We start from the raw sequence: 23042 nt of genomic DNA on the forward strand, positions 1-23042 counted from the left end.
ATAACAAACAAACAAAAAAAACCATAAACAGAGAGACTTATAAATGAAGCACATTTATTTATCACAGTTTTGGAGGCCTGGAAGTCCAAGATCATGGTGCTGGCAGATTTGTTATCTGATGAGTACCTATTTCTTCCTTCATAGATGGTGCCTGCTTGCTGTTTCCTCTTGTGGTGGAAGGGACTAGCTAGCTCTCTGTGATCTCCTTTATAAGAGCATTAATCTCATTAAAGTCACTTAATTGACTCCCTAAAGGCCCTGCATACTAAGATGATCACCTTTGTATTTAGGAGTTCAACATGTGAATTTGGGGGAACACAAATGTTCAGACCATAGCCCCTGATAACTCTATAATGAGCCTTTTTTTTTTAACTTAAAGCATTTATTGATTTAAAACATTTAATGCATTTGCAGAAAAAATCTTAATTTTAAAGTTATTTTCTTTTGTAGCCACATATGAAATGGAATTTGTAAACTGCTAACCTGAGTTTTATAAAACTACTTTTTTTTGTTGTTTGTTTTCAAATTTTACTTTAGGTTCTGGGATATATGTGCTGAACGTGCAGGTTTGTTACATAGTTATACATGTGCCATGGTGGTTAGCTGCACCTATCAACCCATCATCTAGGTTTAAGCCCTGCATGCATTAGATATTTATCCTAATGCTCTCCCTCCCCTTGTCCCCACCTCGACAGGCCCCGGTATGTGATGTTCCCCTCCTTGTGTCTATGTGTTCTCATTATTCAACTCCCACTTATGAGTGAGAACATGCAGTGTTTGGTTTTCTGTTCCTGTGTTAGTTTGCTGAGGATGATGGTTTCCAGCTTCATCCATGTCCCTGCAAAGGACATGAACACATTCTTTTTCATGGCTGCGTAGTATTCCATGGTGTATATGTGCCACATTTTTATCCAGTGTATCACTGATAGGCATTTGGGTTGATTCCAAGTCTTTACTATTGTAAATAGGGCTAAAATAAACATATGTGTTCATGTGTCTTTATAGTAGAATGATTTATATTCCTTTGGGTAAAAACCCCAAAATGGGATTGCTTGATCAAATGGTATTTCTGGTTCTAGATCCTTGAGGAATCACCACACTGTCTTCTACAATGGTTGAGCTAATTTACACTCCCATCAACAGTGTAAAAGTGTTCCTATTTCTCCACATCCTCTCCAGCATCTGTTGTATCCTGTCTTTTTAATGGTTGCCATTCTAACTGGCATGAGATGGTATCTCATTGTGGTCTTGATTTGCATTTCTTTAATTACCAGTGATGATGATATTTTTTTCATATGTTTGTTGGCTGCATAAATGTCTTCTTTTGAGAAGTTTCTGTTCATATCCTTTGCCCACTTTTGATGGGGTTGTTTTTTTCTTGTAAATTTGTTTAAGTTCCTTGTAGATTTTGGATATTAGAACTTTGTCAGATGGATAGATTGCAAAAATTTTCTCCCATTCTCTAGGTTGTCTGTTCACGGTGATAATAGTTTCTTTTACTGTACAGAATCTCTTTAGTTCAATTAGATCCCATTTGTCTATTTTGGCTTTAGTTGCCATTACTTTTGATGTTTTAGTCATGAAGTCTTTGCCCATGCCTGTGTCCTGAATGAGTCTTGATATCTGATTAAATCCTCCAACTCTGTTCTTCTCATGATAAAATTAGCTATTCCCGTCTCCTTATATTTCTATATGAAGCTTAAGATTAGTTTCCCAATTTCTGAAAAATAAAGTCTATCAGGAGTGTGTTGGGATTTCATTGAATCTTTAAACCAATTTGTGAGGAATTGATATTTTTAAAACACTAAGTTTGATAATTCACACATGCGGTGTTGCTCTGGAGTCAGACTGCATTGCCTCAGGCGGGGCGATGGGAATCATCTCTTCCCAACTCCCGTTCCAACTGGGAGACAGAGATCCAAGTTATGTAGAGATTTGTAAGGCATATTAAACATATTTCAGTTATTTCAAAACTATGTTTTAATTCATGCATGATAGATGTATGTAGCTCCAGAGTACATGTGATAATTTAATACATTCAACTAAACCATAAAGATCAAATCGGCGTACCTGGGATATTCATCACCTTAAATATTTGTCTGTCTTTATGTTAGAAACATCTGAATGATTCCCTTCTAGCCACTTTGAAGTGTACAGTAGATTATTATAAACTATAGTCACCCTACTGATTTATCAAACACTAGGTCTTTTTCTTCCATTAAACTGTAATTTTGCACCCATTAATCAGCTCCTCTTTATTCCTTCTTGCTCCCCCTTCCTGGTGTCCTATGTCAATTAAAAATACTTTAGCAGGTTTTAAGACGTGCATTGGGGGACATGATTTAATCCAATATCCATTAAAAAATTATTCTAAGTGATGTGTGAAGAAAGAATAGAGTGAATCAACAGTATATGTGAAAGAACAATGAGATTTATTATTCTAAGCAAGAGGTAGTAAAAATGTGATGAAGTGATAGCATTAAAATTGGAGAGGAATGGACAATTCAAGCTACATCTCATAAGCAGAACTCAATTTCCTGGTGGACATTTAGATGTAGCACATTGAAATAATTTTCAATGAAGTGTAATAAAATTATAATAATCCTGACATTTGCTTAAAGAAAGATTTGCAGGTTAAATAAATCATATGCATATAGGTATGTGCATGCAATTTTTTCTTGACTATTGCTTCTATATATCTGAATGTATAAGTATATCTATCTTTGTTCTGGGTATCCCTGTTATACTGGGATATTTAGCGTATTACATATAAGAAAGAAAGCTGGAAATGCTTTTTCTCTGAGACATAATTCAGACAAATACAAATGATAATTCTGCCTCTTAAAAATTAACTCATAACTCTGTGGTTTGCAGGACACTAAAGTCCTTATTTCATTAGGAAGAATGAATGATATAAACCTAACCACAAAGTACAACTACCATTTTTTTAATATATAAAATATGCCAGGTACGGTGTTAGGTATTCCACATATTTTATTTATGATTCTTATTAACACCATACATGGAACTATCTCATTTTCTGAAATGAAGAAACTAAGATGTTTAGAGAAGTTAAATAATCTGCCCTAAATTGACCATCTAGGAAATGAGGACGCCTGAGGCCAAACCCTGCTGTGTCTTTTGCAGACAATTCTATTCCTAGAACCTTGAACAGCCACTGGCAAGACTTGCAAGACTGAGCCCTCTGTAAATACATGGTGACTGAACGACTACTTCCACCTCTCTTTCCATCTGTTTGCTGTTCATAATTCCCCCAAAATGATAAAAATTTTCAAAATAAATAGCTTTAATAAGAAGCAAATTTAAACTTTAGTTTCTAGCATCTACATTTAAATTAGAAAGTGGCAAGAAATCAAGTTAATCCAAAACAGAGTGCCAGAATACCAAACTGTGTGGATCACTTCTTTATGCTTCAAAAAGCTGTATATAACCTAGAATGACTTTAATATTTTATTCTCTTTTGAATTAATTTTCCAAGTACAGTTATAAATTCTTTCTTTTATAGCAGAAAATATATTGATATTTAATCATTTCCATCATTATTTTTCCTTTTTAATTTAGGCCTAGGAAAGAAAGGATATTCTTTAAAATTATGCACAAGGTTACTAAAATATGTTGAAGTGAAACTGAGCTAAATCAATATAGAGAAAGTAAATTTGAATGGAAACCCTTTGAGACAGACCAGTTTCCTGTTTTTTATCCCCTACTTATTCATGTTTTTCCTTCCTTTAATGTTTCTTCTAAAGGCAATCAGTGCTTTAGGGCCTCATTTTACTCACATTAAAATTAGCTCTAAAATGCTAATTAGAGTATTAGTGGTATTATGTAAAAATATCAACCAAGTTGTTACAGATTTGGTAGTTTCAGCCTTTGTCATAATTTTATACACATTGTACCAACTGATATCATGGGTTCAAAATCAAAGTGGCAAAAGTATTATTTCTGATGAAGGTAATGGGCGATAATTATGCTATATAACACATTATACTTTTAGGAAAAAATATAAAGCAATAAAATATGGTTAGTACCAAACTATACTATGTTTTGCAATATTCTTTCTCTTCTTCTTCTTCTTTTTTTGAGATGGAGTTTTACCTTGTTGCCCAGACGGGAGTACAATGACACGATCTCAGCTCATTGCAACTTGCACCTCCTGGGTTCAAGCTATTCTCCTACCTTAGCCTCCTAAGTAGCTGAGATTACAGGCACACGCCACCACGCCCAGCTTGTTTTTTCGTATTTTTAGTAGAGACGGGGTTTCATCACGTTGGCTAGGTTGGTCTTGAACTCCTGACCGCAGGTGATCCACCTGCCTCAACTTCCCAAATTGCTGGGATTACAGGCATGAGCCACCGCACCCGGCCTCTTCTTTTTATAATATGATAAATTCCTTTTCCAGAAATACCACAGATGGCTGGTACCTGTATGCTGACAGTTCTAATGGGAAATTTGGTGACACAGCTGACATTCTTACTCCTGTCATTTCATTCACGGGACCAGAATGTACCTTGGTGTTCTGGACACATATGAATGGGGCCACCGTTGGTTCTCTTCAGGTACTACTTAGGCAATCACATTTTCTGAATTTTCTCTGTAAAAGTTCATAGTGCATAATTTGGTATCATTAAAATATATTCTGTTAATAAGTGAAAATGGACAATTATCAACACTTCACTAGATTTGTAATGGTATGATGGAGTAAAAACTTTAGCAGAATTGGACATGAATAACTAGTAGGTAATTTTTATTCTATTTAATTATGAATGTTGTCTCTATGCTGAGGTTGCAGCTTCTGGGTAATACTATTTTACACTTGAAACATATGCATGTTTCAATATCAGTCTTCTGAGTATAACACAATCAAATAAATATATACACTTGGGTAATATCTGGATGTGTCTTCTTGTTGCCTTTGATGGTAGTAGTACTACATTCTGCAATAGTCTTTTTCAAAATGTTTCTCTGTTTAAAAAAATTAAACTGTTTTAAACACATAAAATGTTTCAAGAATAGCACAGACAACTCCAATATATCCTTCACTCAGAGATCTTATTTTTTTTTAAATGAGTTGTCCTGGTAATGTCCCCTATAGAAAAAAAAAATCCAGTATAGGATAATAGATTATACCAAGTTATTTCTTTCTACAGTCTTTCAAACAGGAATAATTCCTTATCTTCCCTTGGTTTTTATAAACTTGCTATTTAAAAAGCCAATAGCCACATCATTTCGTAAAATGTCTCTTAGTTTAATTTTACTGTGTTAAACTCTTTTTTCCCTATCAATAAATATTTTGCGAAGAGAAATCAGTATGAATATTGATTTCATCTCCATTTTACCCACAAAGTTTTGCCTTCAGTGGTGGCTTTTTTTTTTTTTTTTTTTTTTTTGCCTGAATTAATTTTACAATGCTGATTGCCTAACTGTGATTTTCTTTTCTTTTTTTTTTTTTTGAGATGGAGTCTCGCTCTGCCGCCCAGGCTGGAGTGCAGTGGCCGGATCTCAGCTCACTGCAAGCTCCGCCCCCCGGGTTCCCGCCATTCTCCTGCCTCAGCCTCCCGAGTAGCTGGGACTACAGGCGCCCACCACCTCGCCCGGCTAGTTTTTTTTTGTATTTTTTAGTAGAGACGGGGTTTCACCATGTTAGCCAGGATGGTCTCGATCTCCTGACCTCGTGATCCGCCCGTCTCGGCCTCCCAAAGTGCTGGGATTACAGGCTTGAGCCACCGCGCCCGGCCCCTAACTGTGATTGTCTAACTCCATTATTCTGTCCACATTTGTAGGTTGGATTCATGTTGAAAAAAAATTCTCATCTCTCTATTTGTCTGTTCATTTACTGTTCTATATCAATGTGGACTCATAAGTTTCTATTTTAGTCAACATAATAGTATTATTATTTATTTGGTCCTCAAATTGTCTCGCATTTGGAAATAAGAGTCCCTCTTAACCAACTTCCATGTCTCTCTAAAAAGGCCCATTGTTCTTTGAGCATATTCTTTCTTTTTGGCCAAGATGTTATAAACTTCACCTTCTTTTTATCCTGTCCTGTCTCTGGAATTAACTATTGTTTCAGGAAGTCTTGTATTTTTTTATTCTGGGTGATCCAACATATACAGGCCAGAGAGCAGTTCTGGCATGTTAATTCAGAGCCCCAAGTCCTTTCTTCCCATACTGTATATTCCCTGGTAGAGAATAATGCATAAGGTTCATGAGTAATATGCGTAGACACATCAGTTATACTGAAGAAGCCAACTAAAATTTGGAGCATCTCCATTTATTCTGTTTCATAGCTTATGTGTTACTTTCCAGGAAACCTTGTCTGAAAATAAATCCACAAATTCCAGAATTGTATATACTATGAGCAGTTTTAGAGTAGGGCTATCTTGCTAGAAGCAATCTATTGATAAGGACTCTCCCCCTCTTAAATACTATTAGCTTGCCAAGAAATCTTGAGCATATTTGCAACAAGATTAGACATGAGTTTCCTGCTTTTTCCCCAGTAGAGAGATACAGACTGTGACCAACTGCTAGGTCATTTATTTTCCAAAACATTGATTGCAATATTAGTAGTAGGTGCTACCCCGACTCCTATTTTCTTTTATTCTAGGGTTTTCCTGGCTATTGTTACTCATTTTTCGAAAGAAACTTTAGACAAACGTAGTTTCTTTCAAAAATGTTGTTTTTTTTTTATTGGAAACATTTATTGTCTGAAAACAGTTTAAAAGTATATTTGTGTGTATACATGCATGATTTTGTTTAATAATCTAAAGGCATCCAAATGGTCTTCTGGATTGATGTTATAACTTATTGTTGTAAAGTGACTTTTTAAAAATGGTTTTAGGCAAAGCAATTACTACTATTTACTGTACGATTTTTGTCAATGAAATGAGAATTATTTGCCTGGAATATTGTGGGGTTAGGATTGATGATTTGAAATATGCTCTCTTTTTTTTCAGTATAAAATTTGGTATTGGTAGATTAACTTTTTTAAAAGAATTAAAATTTTATAAGTATGGAATTATAAAATGAATAAAATGATATCTATGCCTGATTTTTTTGTGCATAGATAAATAAAATAACATTAAATGTTGCATTAATAAGTTTCTTGAACATGTTTTTTCTCTGTGATTTGTATATAGTGTGGTATTAATATAAAGAAGACTCATTTGCTATACATTTTTTCCAGTGCCTTTCAAAATTGATTTTTACTTATTGGTTAGAAATGATATTTTCTTGACCTTGATAGTGTTCCAAATTAATTTGAATTTTATAGACTGATAATTTAATGATAGTTTTGCTGGTAACACATTTTTTTCTATGACTCTGGAAACTCCAATTACATTTTTAAAATGTGAATTTCATTAAAAAAACAGATAATGAAATCATTAAAATTCATCTTCACTTTTAAAAGTCAGGACTTTCACAAATCTTTTATCTGAATAATTCTTTGGTTGTATAAATTCTATTTTTAAAAAGTAGTGTTGTGAAATCATTTAATACACTATCTAAGTCAGTTATTTTACAATCTGAAATTGTTCCACTCTCCTATGAGCCTTAGTTACTCACTTCATGGCTCATTTTTTATCATTCTAAAAGAAGAGCCATAATAGTTTGCTGAGAGTAATCTGGATTCTGCTTTACGGTGAGGGTACCGTACTGATGAGAATATGTTGGTTTCACGGCTGTTGGGCAGGAAGCTCTTACTGGTGCAGTATAAATAGATGCTCACTCATCTCACCCATCTGTGCGCTTACAATGAAATGAGCTGACATTGTAACATTACTGCCCCTCTGGAACCATCTAATGAGAAAGATCATTTTCAAAAGAGTGTTTTAGTAAGCATTCCATACTTTCTCATTTGACCACAAGAATATTATATAATATGTAAAACAGCAATTGTTACTGCCACCAGATTTTTAAAAAGTTAATGTAGTTGAGTTCTTAATTAAGTGGTGTCCAGATACCTTAGGACTTGACTGACAGATATTCATGCTCATCTTTATTGTACAAAGCTTGTGAGGTACCCTAGGGGCACAATGCTGTAGAAAACAAAGATATCTAATAAAAAAATGTCTTAGCTCTTCTCTCCGGAACTTCATGTTGATATTGCAACTAAAAAAGAATCACTGGAAGAATTCTACATGTTTGCAATTTCTCAAGATAAAATACTTCAATGCCTTTTACCTGATTTATCTCTGCAGGTACTCATCAAGAAAGATAATGTGACTTCTAAATTGTGGGCTCAAACTGGATGGCAAGGTGCACAGTGGAAGAGAGCAGAAGTGTTTTTAGGCATTCGTTCACATACACAGGTGTGTAATACAGGTAGTTATGGGGTGAGTGAGTTCTGCTGATTTTTTTTTCATCCTATTTCCTTCCATACTCATAGTCTTCTTACTCCCCATTCCCTTTTTGATATGTTCTATGAATGCGTAGACATGACATTTAACACTCCATGGGGCATTTTACATAAGGAATTGACAACTTCAGAATACTCCAATTTCTTCCAAGTAGATATTCGTACTTCTAGGAACATTTAATTTGAATAACAACCTTCCTTCACTCCCCAACCAGCCCCACACATATAAAGAACGTTTCCCTCTGTTTTGCAAATATATTCTTAGAGCTTGTACAGCAATTAATTCTTTCAAACCCAATTTAAAAGATAGTCTTTGGAAAACATATTATATTGTTAAACCTTATTATAGGCAATAGATCCACCTAATTTAAAAATATTTTTTGGGAGGCACAATATTATGTAATGCTCTACTTGTCTTCATGGAATTTGTGATAATAGTAAGAGGATCAGACCTATACATATTAATAACTAAAGAAAAGTACTAGTATGCAACTGAAAATGTTTAAATTGAAAATAAGCATGTGCTGAAATGTTTGGCACAAAGCATATTTCTTATGGATTACCAAGAAAGCAAGGCCTCCATTGGCTGCTGTTTTATTGGGAATTTTCTTTAAGATGAGGCTTAGCTCTGAAGATTTGTTAAAATTTGAATAGGCAGAGTGAGAACACAGAGCCATTTATGTACAGCATTTTCTTCTTAGTCTTAACTGCCTGGGTCTTAATTCCATGAATTTAGAGCCGTTTATCTCCAGATAGAAAGGATAAAATTCTTGTTGAATATTGCATTTTCACTCTTCCCCGTGCAGCTGGGGTAGTCAAGTTGGCTGTGAATGTTCAGATAAATACATCTACAACCATGTGCTTTCTCTGATAGATCAGCTGCTCCCAACTCCAGTGGGAGTATACAGGCTTCCATTGTATAAAAGCATTGATAAGTATTACAGCCAATTTCTTAGAATGATAGGTGTAGTAAATCCTATGTATCTTTTGCCTCTCTCTGGAATCCAGTTTTCTTATGAATCACTTGTAGATAATTTAGGATGTGTATAAGAAGGAAGTTCAACATGAAGCAGTAAAGGCTGAATAGCTATTTCATAGCCTTGCACAATATGAAAGTTTTGTTAGAGGGATCCCAACTGTTCTGCCTCTCAGGTCTTTAAACTGAGGCGAGAAGAAATCTCATCAAGAACATGTAGAAGGTTTTACTCTGTCACACTTGGGCTTCCACCCCAGGTGATGAAGTCTTAACTAGTTCTGTGCATGTAAAATGTCTGTATAGTAAAATAGTGAAGTAATATTAAGGGGAATTTCAGCACATATAATCATTATTAATTTAGCCATTCTGAATTTCTAATTTTTCACATATTGAGATTAAAGAGAAGTATACCGCTGATTTTTTTGACTCTTAAAACTAAATATTAATGGCTTGTGAATATTTGCTGTTTTATGTGTGATTTCTTCCATAAAATATTATTGAGCACTTACTGCATGCAAAGCACATTGCTATGCACCATGCACGAGAGAGTCAGTGATGAGTTAGGCACACTCTTCACGATTCTGCCGTTTCTTACAAGATTATTCTCATTAGTCTCACAAAGATGAGTGCCTCTAGCCCTTGAGGAAACATATAAAATATTTTTAGAAATGGTATGCTGAACATCTCTGGGAAGTTTGTATAATTTTATTTGGGAACACCCCCAAATTTAGACAAAATATTTAATTATAATTTTTACTATTAGAGCAATCACATATGTAGCACTTACTGAGTGCTACATACTATTATATGAATTTTTAAAATATTTACTCATCTTGCTTTCACAATAATCTTGCAAGTTACATAGTATTATTATCTCCATATTATAAATTAGAATACAGAAATACCCAGGTGTTAGGTCTTCTGCTCTAGTTATGTAACTACAAGTGGCAGAGGCTGACTGTAGACATGGTCAGGCCTTCCACCAGTCCACAGTGCAACTGCCATGCTACATTGTCTACCAAATTTTACAAAAATAATTAACCCTGACTTTATTCTGTCTGAAAAAAAAAAGGATACATTGTAGTTTCTCTCTTTTTTAAGAACAGTTAATCACATTCAGTGTTAAAGTCTAGGGAATCCCAGCCAACACTGTGTGAAATGTTGAGATGTAAGTGATGATTTGATTATTTGAACAAGGCAAGCAACTGAGTTTGGACCTATACGACAGAAGATAAGCAAATTAATAGTGCAACCTTCATTGCATTATCTGATTTCTTATTCACAGAGCATTACAGCACATATTGAAATTTTAGACTATCCAGATCTTTTTTATTTTGCATATCAATATTTTTCCATGGCTCGATTTCCCTTTTAAGAAAGTCGTAGTCCTTATTATACTTTTTGGTTTCATCTCTTTTTAATCACTTTCAAGCTCTTCATCTATTTTACTAATTTATTTTTTTCTTTCCAAGCTCACCTACTATGAAGAGCAGTCTATTCCTTTTATGTAAATTCACTATACGAACACAGTTATATTTTTCTTTTGATAATGTGAGAGGCATGATTTCAATTATTCCATCTTCTCATGTTAAGAGGAGAACACCTAGGTTCACACAACAGTATAAAGACCTATCACATCTGAAGGGAAAAAAAAACTATAATTATTTATTTTAAGAAAAATAATCGTCCAGAATTGGTCAAAAGACATTTCTAAATATGGTAACAGTAAATATTTTGTACAACATCACTAAAGTAAAACTGTCCTTGTTAACTCACCTCTAATTGTTCTAAATTTATTTTGAAATATCTGAATATTTCTTATGTTAACATATACATACTTAGCTTGCAGAAAAACTTAATAAAAAGACTGAATTCATTTCACTGAAATATCCTAAACTACAGAATATGTGATGTTTTATGTAGTTATGAAACAGCATTCATTTTTATTTCAAGCAATGGTATTGTTAACAAATTGAAGATGGAATTTGTAAAACCATTAATGATTCCTGTTGCTATTCTTCATTCTTCCTGATTCTACTGAAGTCCACATATGTGGGAGATCGTCATCAAACAATAGGACACGTGAAGATTCTGTTCATCACATATATGAATCAAAAGCAAATCAAAGTCAATTCCAAAGATGTGTCCAATTAAAAAAAAAAAACACTCATGGTATTGAAGACTTATCTTTTAGCTTTCAAATAGTAGGAATGGAGAGATCTGAGGAATGACAAGAATTGAGCAAAATAAGGAATGTACTTGTATCTTTTCACTCTTTTCACTCTTGGTACTTTATGTCATCCGATCGACCTACTGCTTTCCTGTGCAGCAATACTCTGAAACAGGAGTAGGTCTTGTTTGACATCTGACAGCTGGCAAAGGCAGTAGTGGATCGGTGTCTCCTGCCAATTTTCTAGACCTATCTCCTAAAAATCTAGACATGAGCCAGTGGTGTTGCCACTCCCACATTCTTAGGTGTTGAGGATGACCTAGGTCTTAAATGGTCCTTAAATTTCCTGGGTCATTTTCAACATAGGGATATTAAAAAAACAAGGCAAAACAAACAGGTTCCAGCTTGATGTGCTTGATAAATAGTGTTTGTCCAGGTTTTGAACTTCTTGATTGACAGTGTAACTGTAACTGGCTTTTTTTTTTTTTTTTTTTTTTTTTTTTTTAGATTGTCTTCAGAGCCAAACGTGGTATCAGTTACATAGGAGATGTAGCAGTGGATGATATTTCCTTCCAAGATTGCTCCCCTTTGCTTGACCCAGATAGAAAGTGTAATGCTCACGAATTCATGTGTGCTAATAAGCACTGCATTGCAAAGGACAAGCTTTGTGATTTTGTGAATGATTGTGCTGATAATTCAGATGAGACTACTTTCATTTGTCGTAAGTAAAGGGTTCTGTTTTCTTACTTTTACCTTCAACTGCCATAGCCTTACTCAATATGCTGCGTTTATTGTTGAAACATGCAGAGTGTGTGTATCTCAATACCGGGGGAAGGTAAGGTGATTTAACTTGATTCTTTTCCTCTTTTCTCTGAATAATTCATTTATACTCATAACTCATTTATACTCATAACTCATTTAAAACCAATTGATGACTCTGTGTGTGAGTGTATGTGTGTATTAATTGGAGATAAATTGGAAAACAGGTGTCTTCAAAGAAAAACAGAATGGAAACAAGTATTTTTCATATGAAAGTTTTTTCTTTTTGTGAGACGGAGTCTCACTCTGTTGCCAGGATGGAGTGCGGTGGCATGATATCAGTTCACTCCAACCTCCGCCTCCCGAGTTCAAGTGATTCTCCTGCCTCAGCCTCCCGATTAGTTGGGACTACAGGCACGCACCACCATGCCCAGCTATTTTTTCTGTTTTTAGTAGAGATCGGGTTTCACCATGTTGGCCAGGATGGTCTTGATCTCTTGACCTCATGGTCCACCTGCCTTGGCTTCCCAAAGTGCTGGGATTACAGGCATGAGTCACTGAGCCCGGCCTGAAATAAATTTTTTTTTTGAAAAATTACAGCCAAAATTTTCATTAAAGACAATTCATGCAGGGCTGGTGAGCCTACAAGCTCTGATGCATTTCAGAGGATTGTCATTTCTCTGTGTATGTTGTCAGATGTGATAGGTTGTTAAAAAAAATCAACACCCTGATAAATACCTGTATATAAAATAGACATAGTGATCTCTCAAGGAGATACATATCAGCTGGGTGATATGGTTGAAAGAGATCAACTCATAATGAACACCATATATTAAAATATCCTTAGCTAAATGGGCTGTATGTACTCATTCTGCTAGGCCTGTAAAATTGTGCAACATAGTCCATTTGTGGCTTCATTTAACTGCAAATGAGGTGAATATAAATTGTCAAAATGAAGGTTGACAAATTATGTCACCATTACCTTTAATAATTTCTGAACGAGAATATTGCAGTTTAATATTATTTGCTTCTTGGAACCGAAACTGAAATATCATGAACAACTTCAGCTCACATATACATAGAACTTTTAATGTTCAAAGCCTTTTTTATTTATTAATCTTCATTTGAACTTCAGAAGCCTTGAGAGTTAGGTGGGAAAGATATTATTAGTGCAATCAACAGATGAAGCTGTCAACAAGAGTGGCTTAGGTTTTGTCAAAGTTCATAAAACTTGTACGGATAGAGTTGGTCCTAGAACAGAAGTTTTTTTAAATTATTATTATTATACTTTAAGTTCTGAGACACACATGCAGAACGTGCAGGTTTGTTACATAGGTTTACACATGCCATGGTTGTTTGCTGCACCCATCAACATTAGGTATGTCTCCTAATGCTATCCCTCCCCTAGCCCCCTAGCCCCTGACAGGCCCTGGTGTGTGATGTTCCCCTCCCTGTGTCCATGTGTTCTCATTAGAACTAAGTATTTTGATTTATGATCCAATGTTTTGCCCAAGCTACCATACCACTTCTTTTAAAACAAATTATTTCAACTTTTATTTTAGAATCAGCGGTACATGTGCAGGTTTCTTGTATAGTGTGATGGTGAAATTTGGGGTATGATTAGTCTTGTCAGCCAGATAGTGAGCATAGGACACAATAGATTTTTAGCCCTTTTCCTCCTCTCTCCCTCCCCACTCTAGTAGTCCCCAGTGCTTATTGTTCCCATGTTTATGTCCACGTTTACCCAGTGTTGAGCATCCACTTACAAGTGAGAATATGCAGTGTTTGGTTTTCTGTTCCTGCATTAATTCACTTAGAATTATGGCCTCCACCTGCATCCATGTTGGTGCGAAGGACTTGATTTCATTCTTTTTTTATGACTGTGTAGTATTCCATGGTGTATATGTAACAGATTTTCTTTATTCAGTCCACCACTGATGGGCGCCTGGATTGATTCCATGTCTTTGTATTGTGACTCGTCCTGCGATGAACATAGGAATGCGTGTATCTTTTTGGGAGAAAGATTTATTTTCCTTTGGTTATATACCTAATAATGAAATTGCTGGGTCAAATGTAATTCTGCTTTGAGTTCTTTCAGAGTCTTCAAACTCCCTTCCACAGTGGCTGAACTAATTTACATTCCCACCAGCAGTGTGTAAGCTTTACCTTTTCTCGGTAACCTCACCAACATCTGTTATTTTTTGACTTTTTAATAATGGCCATTTTGACTAATGTAAGATGGAATCTCACTGTGGTTTTGATTTGCATTTCTCTGATGATTAGTGAGACAGAGAATTTCTTTCATTTGTTTGTTGGCTGCTTGTTTGTCTTCTTTTAGAAAAGTGTCTGTTCATGTCCTTTGCCCACTTTTTAATGGGGTTGTTTTTGCTTGTTGAATTGACTAAATTCTTTATGGATTCATGAAGTGTGACCTTTGTTGTATGCGTAGTCTGTGACTATTTTCTCCCGTTTTGTAGGTTTTCTGTTTACTCTGTTGAGAGGTTTTTTGTTGTTGTTTGTTTGTTTTTTCTGTGCAGAACTCTTTAGTTTAATTAGATCCCACTTGTCAATTTTTGGTTTCAATTGCTTTTGATGATTTAGTCATAAATTCCTTGCCAGGGCTGTTGTGAAAAATTCAGTTTCTTTGGTTTTCTTCTAGAATTTTTATAGTTTTAGGTCTTGCCTTTTAAGTCTTTAATCCGTCCTGAGTTTGTATTTATATATGATAAAAGGTATAGTTCCAGCTTCATTCTCCTGCATATACCCTACCACTTTTGTGTATAACTGAATCTTAAAAAAAAAAAACTTAATATTTTTACCACAAAGAGATGACAAGTGTTTGAGATATGATAAGTGTTAACTTTGATTTGATCAGTACTATAATATATACATATATTAAAACATTACACTATACCCCATAAATATGACAATTAATGTGTCGGTTGAAAACAAAACTTATTCTCTATAGACATAGATGGCCTTTTAAAATCACATGACTATATATTCTTTCAATTTTGGATTATTTATTATATACATTATTATATGAACAAGGAAAAATACTTTGCTACTCTGGAATTCTGTATTTGTTAATATTTATCTTTACCTTATGAATATTTTCTGCTGTTGTTTTAGTTATTTCTGTATCAAATGCTTGTACATTTTCTTCATTGTCATTTTCAATTAAATATCACACAAACATATAAGGTTAACAGAGCACACATAATGCTTTTGAATTTTATTTGTAATGTCACTAGTGTATCTCTTTCCTAGAGATATAGTTTAGTGTAATTTTTCAGAATTCAAAGTATCATTTTATTTCTGGCTAAATATTTCGTGAGCTCTTTGTATTTAAGCTCTAAAGTTGTGCATATTTCTAGGAATTTCTCTCTGTATGAGGGAAAGTATGCTGATTTACCAAGGGAATCAGAAACATATTAAAAATGTACTGTCTTGGTAGTTCTTCTGTTTCAAACCTAAAGGCCAAAGTAATCATGAGCCTTTGGAGGATAAGTTGTACCAGAAGGTGCTTTTTGGTGAATGATTGCAAAATCTCTTGTTCTTTTTTTTTTAGATTTGAGTGGGCATATTCATACCAGTAATATTAGAGCAAGAAAGCTGAATTAGTTCCAAATAATGCCCAGGAATAAAACTTTTTCAGCTGCTGGTACAAACAAAGAAATTAGAATAAACCTGATTTTGGCATTGGTTGCCATTACATGAGAATTATCTCTTTTAACATAGCATTGCTAATTTTTTTTTGAAGTTCAACTGTGTTTCCAGTCTACTGGTCTTAAATGTTATGTTTTAGTTATAAAGTGACTGGAATCTGCCATAGGAATTATGAGTGGTGTTATTATATTTATATGCTATAAACTTTGATGCCCTAATTAGACCCAGAAGAAGAGAAAGACAAAAGAATCTCCATAGCAACTGATTTCAAAAGTTTGGCTGGCAACCAACCATGTATTTGGGTTTAAATTCCATAGTCTCCTTTCTTTGTTTTGTTTTGTTTTGAGAATTCTAAGTAAAGCTTGAACACATATCACAACTCTAAGAAGGCTTTGAAAATCTGATTAGGTAGAAATATACCATCTAGGAACAGCAGAAAGAATGAAAGAAATCAACTCCTTTTAAAGATACAAGACGTTTCATGGAGAAAAAAATATTTTTTATTACTATACTTTAAGTTCTGGGGTACATGTGCAGAACGTGCAGGTTTTGTTACATAGATATACACGTGTCATGATGGTTTGCTGCACCCATCAACCTGTCATCTACATTAGGTATTTCTCCTAATGCTATCCCTCCCCTAGCCCCCCACCCTCCGACAGCCAATAATAGGCAAACAGAGAGCCAAATCATGAGTGAACTCCCGTTCACAATTGCTACAAAGTGAATAAAATACCTAGAAATCCTTTGTAATATAAACGTGTACATCCTGCTTTAATTATCTGTAGATCAATGTAGACTCTGAAAGCAAAATCTATAAAGTAATTTTAAAAAAATAATCTGAATATCACTTCTGTAATACAGGATGTAGTCAAAGTGATTTGTGTATCTAGGAACTCTAAAATCTTATTTGAATATAATCATGCCATTGATACAGAGACTTCTTTCAGAAACAACCATTTTATTAGTTTCCAAATACATTCTAATTAGCTTATTTACTGATGAGTCACAATTCAGAGTACTTCAGGCATTCTCAAAATGTTTTAATTTTGTGCTATGGTAAGGATGCAATAGAATTGACCAGCATAGTCAGTGATCTATACCTAATGGGCATATGTAACGCAATTTACCAGCTTCAGATATATATGATTTTCAAGCACACACAGAACATTTAGCAAGGAACAAAAAAGGGTTATAATTTTAAATGATAAGGCAATGTTTAGGAAACTCCCATTGTTTAGGAGAAAGACACTTTAAATAGCCCATGTCCCCCTCTTAAATCACATTAAATTAAAAAATGTTTTGAAACAGAAATAGCAATAATATTGCATGGAATAAACTATGCGCTTTTTCTAAGCCAGTAGATAGAGAAAAATATATTGCCTTAAAAATTTATATTAGAAACCAGTTAGGTAATGGCACAAATTAATGAAATAGAACACAACTCTAAGATGGAGGACTTCAGAAGACCAATAAATTTTCAAAACCCTGCCAAGAATAAAGAAAATAAAGACAAAACTGTTTAATTAATATATATTTATTGGGCAGTTGCTATATGACAAGCAATGTTTGAGACACCTAGTATACATCATTAAATGAAACAGAAAAAATATCATGTTCTTCTTTTGTGTTAAACAGAAAATATATATTTTGTGTGTATATATATTACACAAAATATATTGTGTGTGTTTATTTGTATATATAATACACAAACTTACACTTTTGTATATGTAAGTAAACTTTCATACTTACATATGTGTATATAAACGTGTATTTGTACATGCTTACATATGTGTATATAATATGTGTATAGGTACATGCTTACATATGTGTATATAAGTAAGTTACACAGCTTGTTAAGTAATAGGTACATACTTACATATGTGTATGTAAAATTACACAGCTCGTTAAGAGGTGATCAGTACTATGATAAAAAGATAAAACATAAGAAATCATAAGATGGGAGGATGGCAAATTAAAATATTAAGTATCATGGTAAGGACAGGCCTAGATGAGAAGGTATTCAAGCAAATTTTTGAAGGAAGTCTGGGACCTGCTGCTTTCCTTTTTAAGCTTTTTAATTATAGCCATCCTAGGGAGTATGAAGTGTAATCTCATGGTGGTTTTGATTTGCATTTCCCTAATGATGAATGATGTTGAACATCTTTTCTTGATCTTATTGGTCATTTGTGTATCTTTTTTGGAGAAATGTCTATTTTGCCCAACTTTTTTCACAGAATTATCTTTTGTTGAGTTATAGGAGTTCTTTAGAATTCTAAATCTTAAATCATTATCAAATATGCAATTTGCATATATTCATTATCATTTTGTAGGTTGTCTTTTTTCATGTTTATTTTTAATACCTTTAGTTTTATAGCAATTTTAGGTTTACAACAAACTGAGTAGAAAGTACAGTTATCAACTGGGTGCGGTGGCTTACGCCTGTAATCCCAGCACTTTGGGAGGCCAGGGCGGGCGGATCATGAGGTCAGGAGATCAAGACCATCCTGGCTAACATAGTGAAACCCCGTCTCTTCTAAAAATACAAAAAATTAGCTGGGCGTGGTGGCACGCGCTTGTAGTCCCAGCTACTCGGGAGGCTGAGGCAGGGGAATTGTTTGAACCCAGGAGGCGGAGGTTGCAGTGAGCTGAGATCGTGCCACTACACTCCGGTCTGGTGACAGCAAGATTCCGTCAAAAAAAATAAATAAATAAAAAAGAAAGAAAGAACGAACAAACGAACGAACATATACCCCTTATTTCCATATACCCACAGCCTTCCCCATACAAGAGTGGTACATTTTCTACACTCGATAAACCTAAAACGACACATCATTAACACTCCATAGTTTACATTAGGTCTCACTCTTGGTGCTGTACATTCTGTGGGTTATAACAAATGTATAATAACATGTATCGACTATCATAGTATCCTACAGAGTTGTTTCATTGCCTTCAAAATCATCTATGCTCCGCCTGTTCATTCCTCTCCACCCTTAAACAGCTGGCAACTGATTTTGATCCTGTCTGCATAGTTTTGTCTTTTCTAGAATGTCATGTAGTTGAAATCACACAGCATGTAGCCTTTTCAAATGTCCTTTTTTCACTTGATAATAGACATGAAAACTCATTGCTTTTTACAGCTGGATAATATTCTGTTGTCTGAATAGGCCACAGTTTATTTGTCCATTCGCTCACTGAGGGGCATCTTGGTTGCTTCCAATTTTGGCAATTATGAATAAAGCTGCTGTAAGCATGCATTTGCAGGTTCTTGTGTGGACATAAGTTTTAAACTCCTTTGGGAAAATATCAGGGACCAAGTTTGCAGGGTTATATGGTAAGGTATGTTTAGTTTTGCAAGGAACTGCCAAACTGTTTTCCAAAGTGACTGTACCATTTTGCATTCACAGCATCAATGAATGGCAATTTCTGTCACTCCATATCTTTGCCAGCACTTGATGTTTTCAGCTTTTTTAAATTTTTGCTATCTTAATGGGTATTTAGTGGTATGCCACTTTTTAAAATTTGCAATTTCCTGATGACATATGATGTTGAGCTTCGTTTCATTTGCTTACTTGCCATTGTATGTCTTCTTTGATGAGGTATCTGTTCAGATCTTCTGTCCGTTTATTAATTAGGTTGTTTGTTTTTGAGTTTTGAGTGTTCTTTGTATGTTTTGGATAATAATTTTTTCTCAGATGTGTCTTTCACTTATTTTCTTTCAGTTTGTGACTAGTCTTCTACTGGTAATTTGCTTTACGGTGTCTTTCAGAAAGCATCACTTCTAAAATTTAAGAAAGTCCAACTTACCAATTACTTGTTTCATGAATTGTGCCATTGGTGTTGTATTTAAAAAACTATCACTATAGCAAAAGATCATCTAGATATTCTCAGATGTTATTTGCCAGCATTTTTATAGTTTCGCATTTTATATTCATGTCTATTATCCATTTTGAGTTAATTTTTGTGGAGAATATAAACTTATAAACTCTGTGTCTAGATTCATTATTTTGCATGTAGACGTTCAGTTTTTCCAGCGCCATTTACTAAAAAGACTCTTCTTTCTCCATTGACTTGTTTTGTTGTTTTTCAAATATCAATAACTATATTTTTGTTCATCTGTTTTTGGGCTCTGTATTGTGTTTGATTCATCTATTTGTATATTCTTTTGCCAATGTTTCATTGTCTTGATTACTGAAACTTTATTGTAAGGCCTGGGGTCAGGTAGTATTAGCTGTCTTGTTTTGTTTTATTTTTACTATTGTCTTGACTATTCTGAATCTTTTGCCTCTCTATGCAAGCCTTAGGATTGTTTGTCAATATCCACAAAATAACTTGCTGGGATTTTATTGGGATTGCATTGTATCTAAAGGTCAAATTGGGAAGAATTGATATCTTGACAACCTTGACCATTTCTATTGATGAACATGAATTAACTCTCCATTTATTTAGTTATTCTTTGATATATTTTATCACAGTTTAATAGTTTTCATCATATACATCTTACATCTGGCAGGGTACAGTGGCCCACCCCTGTAATGCCAGCATTTTGGGAGGCTGAGGCAGATGGATACACTGAGGTCTGGAGTTTGAGACTAGCCTGGCCAACATGGCGAAACCTCATCTCTACTAGAATTACAAAAAATATAGCTGGATGTGGTGGCAGATGCCTGTAATCCCAGCTACTCAGGAGGCTGAGACAGGAGAATCACTTGAACCCAGGAGGCAGAGGTTGTAGTGAGCCAAGATCGTGCCACTGCACTCCATCCTGGGTGGCAGAGCGAGACTCCACCTCAGAAAAAAACAAATAAAATAAAAATAAATCTTAAATCTACTTTGTTAGACATATACCTAAGTATTTCATTTCTGCGGAGAGTGCTAATATAAATGTTATCATGTTTTTAATTTCAAATTCCACTTGTTCACTGTTGATATATAGGAAAGCAATTGACTTTTGTGTATTAATCATGTATCCTGCAAACCCCTGTAATTGCTTATTAGTTCCAGAATATTTTTGTCTTTTAGAATTTACATAGGTAATTATGCCATATGTGACGAAAGACAGTTTTGTATCTTCCTTCCTAATTTGTGTAACTTTTACTTCCTTTTCTTGTTTTATTGCATGAGTTAGGACTGTCAGTGTGATGTTGAAAAGGAGTTGTGAGAGGGAACATCTTTGTCTTGCTCCTGATATTAGCAAAAATGCGTCTAGCTTTTCACCATTAAATGTAGTTTTAGCTGTAGGTTTTTTTGTAGTTGTTCTTTAAGAAGTTGAGAAAGTTTTCCTCTATTTCTAGTTTGCTGAGAGTTTTTATCATGAATGGTGTCGGATTTTGTCAGATGCTTTTTCTTCATGTATTGATATGATTATATGATTTTTCGTCTTTAGCTTGTTGATGTGATGGATTACATTATTTGGTTTTCGAATGTTGAGCCAGCCTTACAAACCTGGAACAAACCCCATTTGGCTATGCCATGTAGTTATTTTTAGACATCGTTGGATTTGATTTGCTAATATTTTATTGAATATTTTCAGATCTATGTTCATGAGAAATGTTGCTCTTTAGTTCTTGTTTCTTACAAGTTTTTGTCTGGTTTTGGTATTAGAAGTAATACTGGCTTCAAACAATGAATGAGAAAATATTCCCACTGCTTCTATCTTCTATAAGAAATTGTGGAGAATCTTCCTACCATTTTTAGGTTGCTGTCTTCTTGATTCAGCATTTGCTTGCTTGTTGTAATCTTTTGACTGCTTTCCAGAGTTCTGACAACATTGATTCTGACATTTTCTGCTTGCATTTTGATGTGTCTGTGGCTGAACGGAGCTTAGAGCTGCCTCTTCACCAGTTTGCTGATGTGACTTCTGCTTTTGCAAGAGACTCCCTACCTGCAAGGTCTGCAGTTCATGTTGCTTCTCACCCACTGTAAAATTCTCTGTGAGATGTGCCTTTTTCTCTAAATTTAATCACAGTTTTTTTTGATGTCTCAGATTTTTGTAAAACCATAACAAAATAAACCATAAAAAATATCACCTCCCACCATGTCTCTCCCTGACATGTGGGGATTACAATTTGAGATGAGATTTGGGTGGGGACAAAGAGCCAAATCATTTCATAGTAGGTATATATATTTATGGGGTACATGAGATGTTTGAATACAGGCATGCAATGTGAAATAAGCACCTCATGGACAATGGGGCGTCCATCTCCTCAAGCATTTATCCTTTGAATTACAAGCAATTCACTTGCACTCTTTAAGTTATTTTAAAATGTAAAACTAAGATATTACTGATTATAGGCACCCTGATGTGCTATTAAATAGTAACTCTTATTAATTCTTTCTAACTATATATATACACACACACATGTACATATATATACATATTTACACAATATATATATAGCTACATATATACTATATGCTAGTATATACATATACTAGTTATATACTATATATAAAACTTTGTGTATATATAGTTAGAATGAATTAATAAGACCTACTACTTAATAGCACATCAGGGTGACTATATATATATATAGTGTACTTGTGTGTGTATGTATATATACACATATACATACATACATACACACACACATACCTAGGAGGATGTTTTTCCTGTCAAAAGTCTGAAAAACAGTCTCCAGCTCTACACTTGGTTTGGACTTTATCCCAAGGCCATGCTTTCATGATGGAGCCCTGGGTTTGGTCTTTTCTGGAAGATATGTTTTAGCATTCCACTATTTAAATGATCAATTAAAGTTTCTACTTCCGAGGTTTAAAATCTCCGAATTTCTGACCTCTCTCCTTGCCTTCTTAAATGTGTTTACTAGCTTATCAGTTCTTTCCTGAGCTTATATTTTTCTTGTGGCATCATATCAAATACATCAAGTAGTAACCAATTCATGTTTTCAACATTTTGCCCGGAAAACTCCTCACACAAATTTGTAATGTAATTATATACATATTCAGCTTTCCACAATATCTTGGGCACTAGGTTTATCAAATGTTTTGATGTTACATAATATAAATCTCAATTTTTTCAGTCTCCTGTAACAATTCCTTTATTGCCTGCCATCCTGGTCATTGCTACA

General features: G+C 34.4%; 1 protein-coding gene across 5 annotated transcripts in view; it reads left to right on the plus strand.

Annotated features, from left to right (window-relative positions):
* Positions 1-23042, plus strand: part of MALRD1 (MAM and LDL receptor class A domain containing 1) — a 732448-nt gene that overhangs the window by 277920 nt on the left and 431486 nt on the right. For all 5 annotated transcript variants that reach the window (XM_028826041.2, XM_077945484.1, XM_077945481.1 and 2 more), the window contains exons 22-24: positions 4421-4577; positions 8220-8330; positions 12031-12244. In XM_028826041.2, the coding sequence (XP_028681874.2) occupies positions 4421-4577; positions 8220-8330; positions 12031-12244 (482 nt within the window). The remainder of the gene's footprint in view (positions 1-4420; positions 4578-8219; positions 8331-12030; positions 12245-23042) is intronic.

This window comes from Macaca mulatta, chromosome 9 (assembly GCF_049350105.2).
Source record: "Macaca mulatta isolate MMU2019108-1 chromosome 9, T2T-MMU8v2.0, whole genome shotgun sequence".
Taxonomy (NCBI): domain Eukaryota; kingdom Metazoa; phylum Chordata; class Mammalia; order Primates; family Cercopithecidae; genus Macaca; species Macaca mulatta.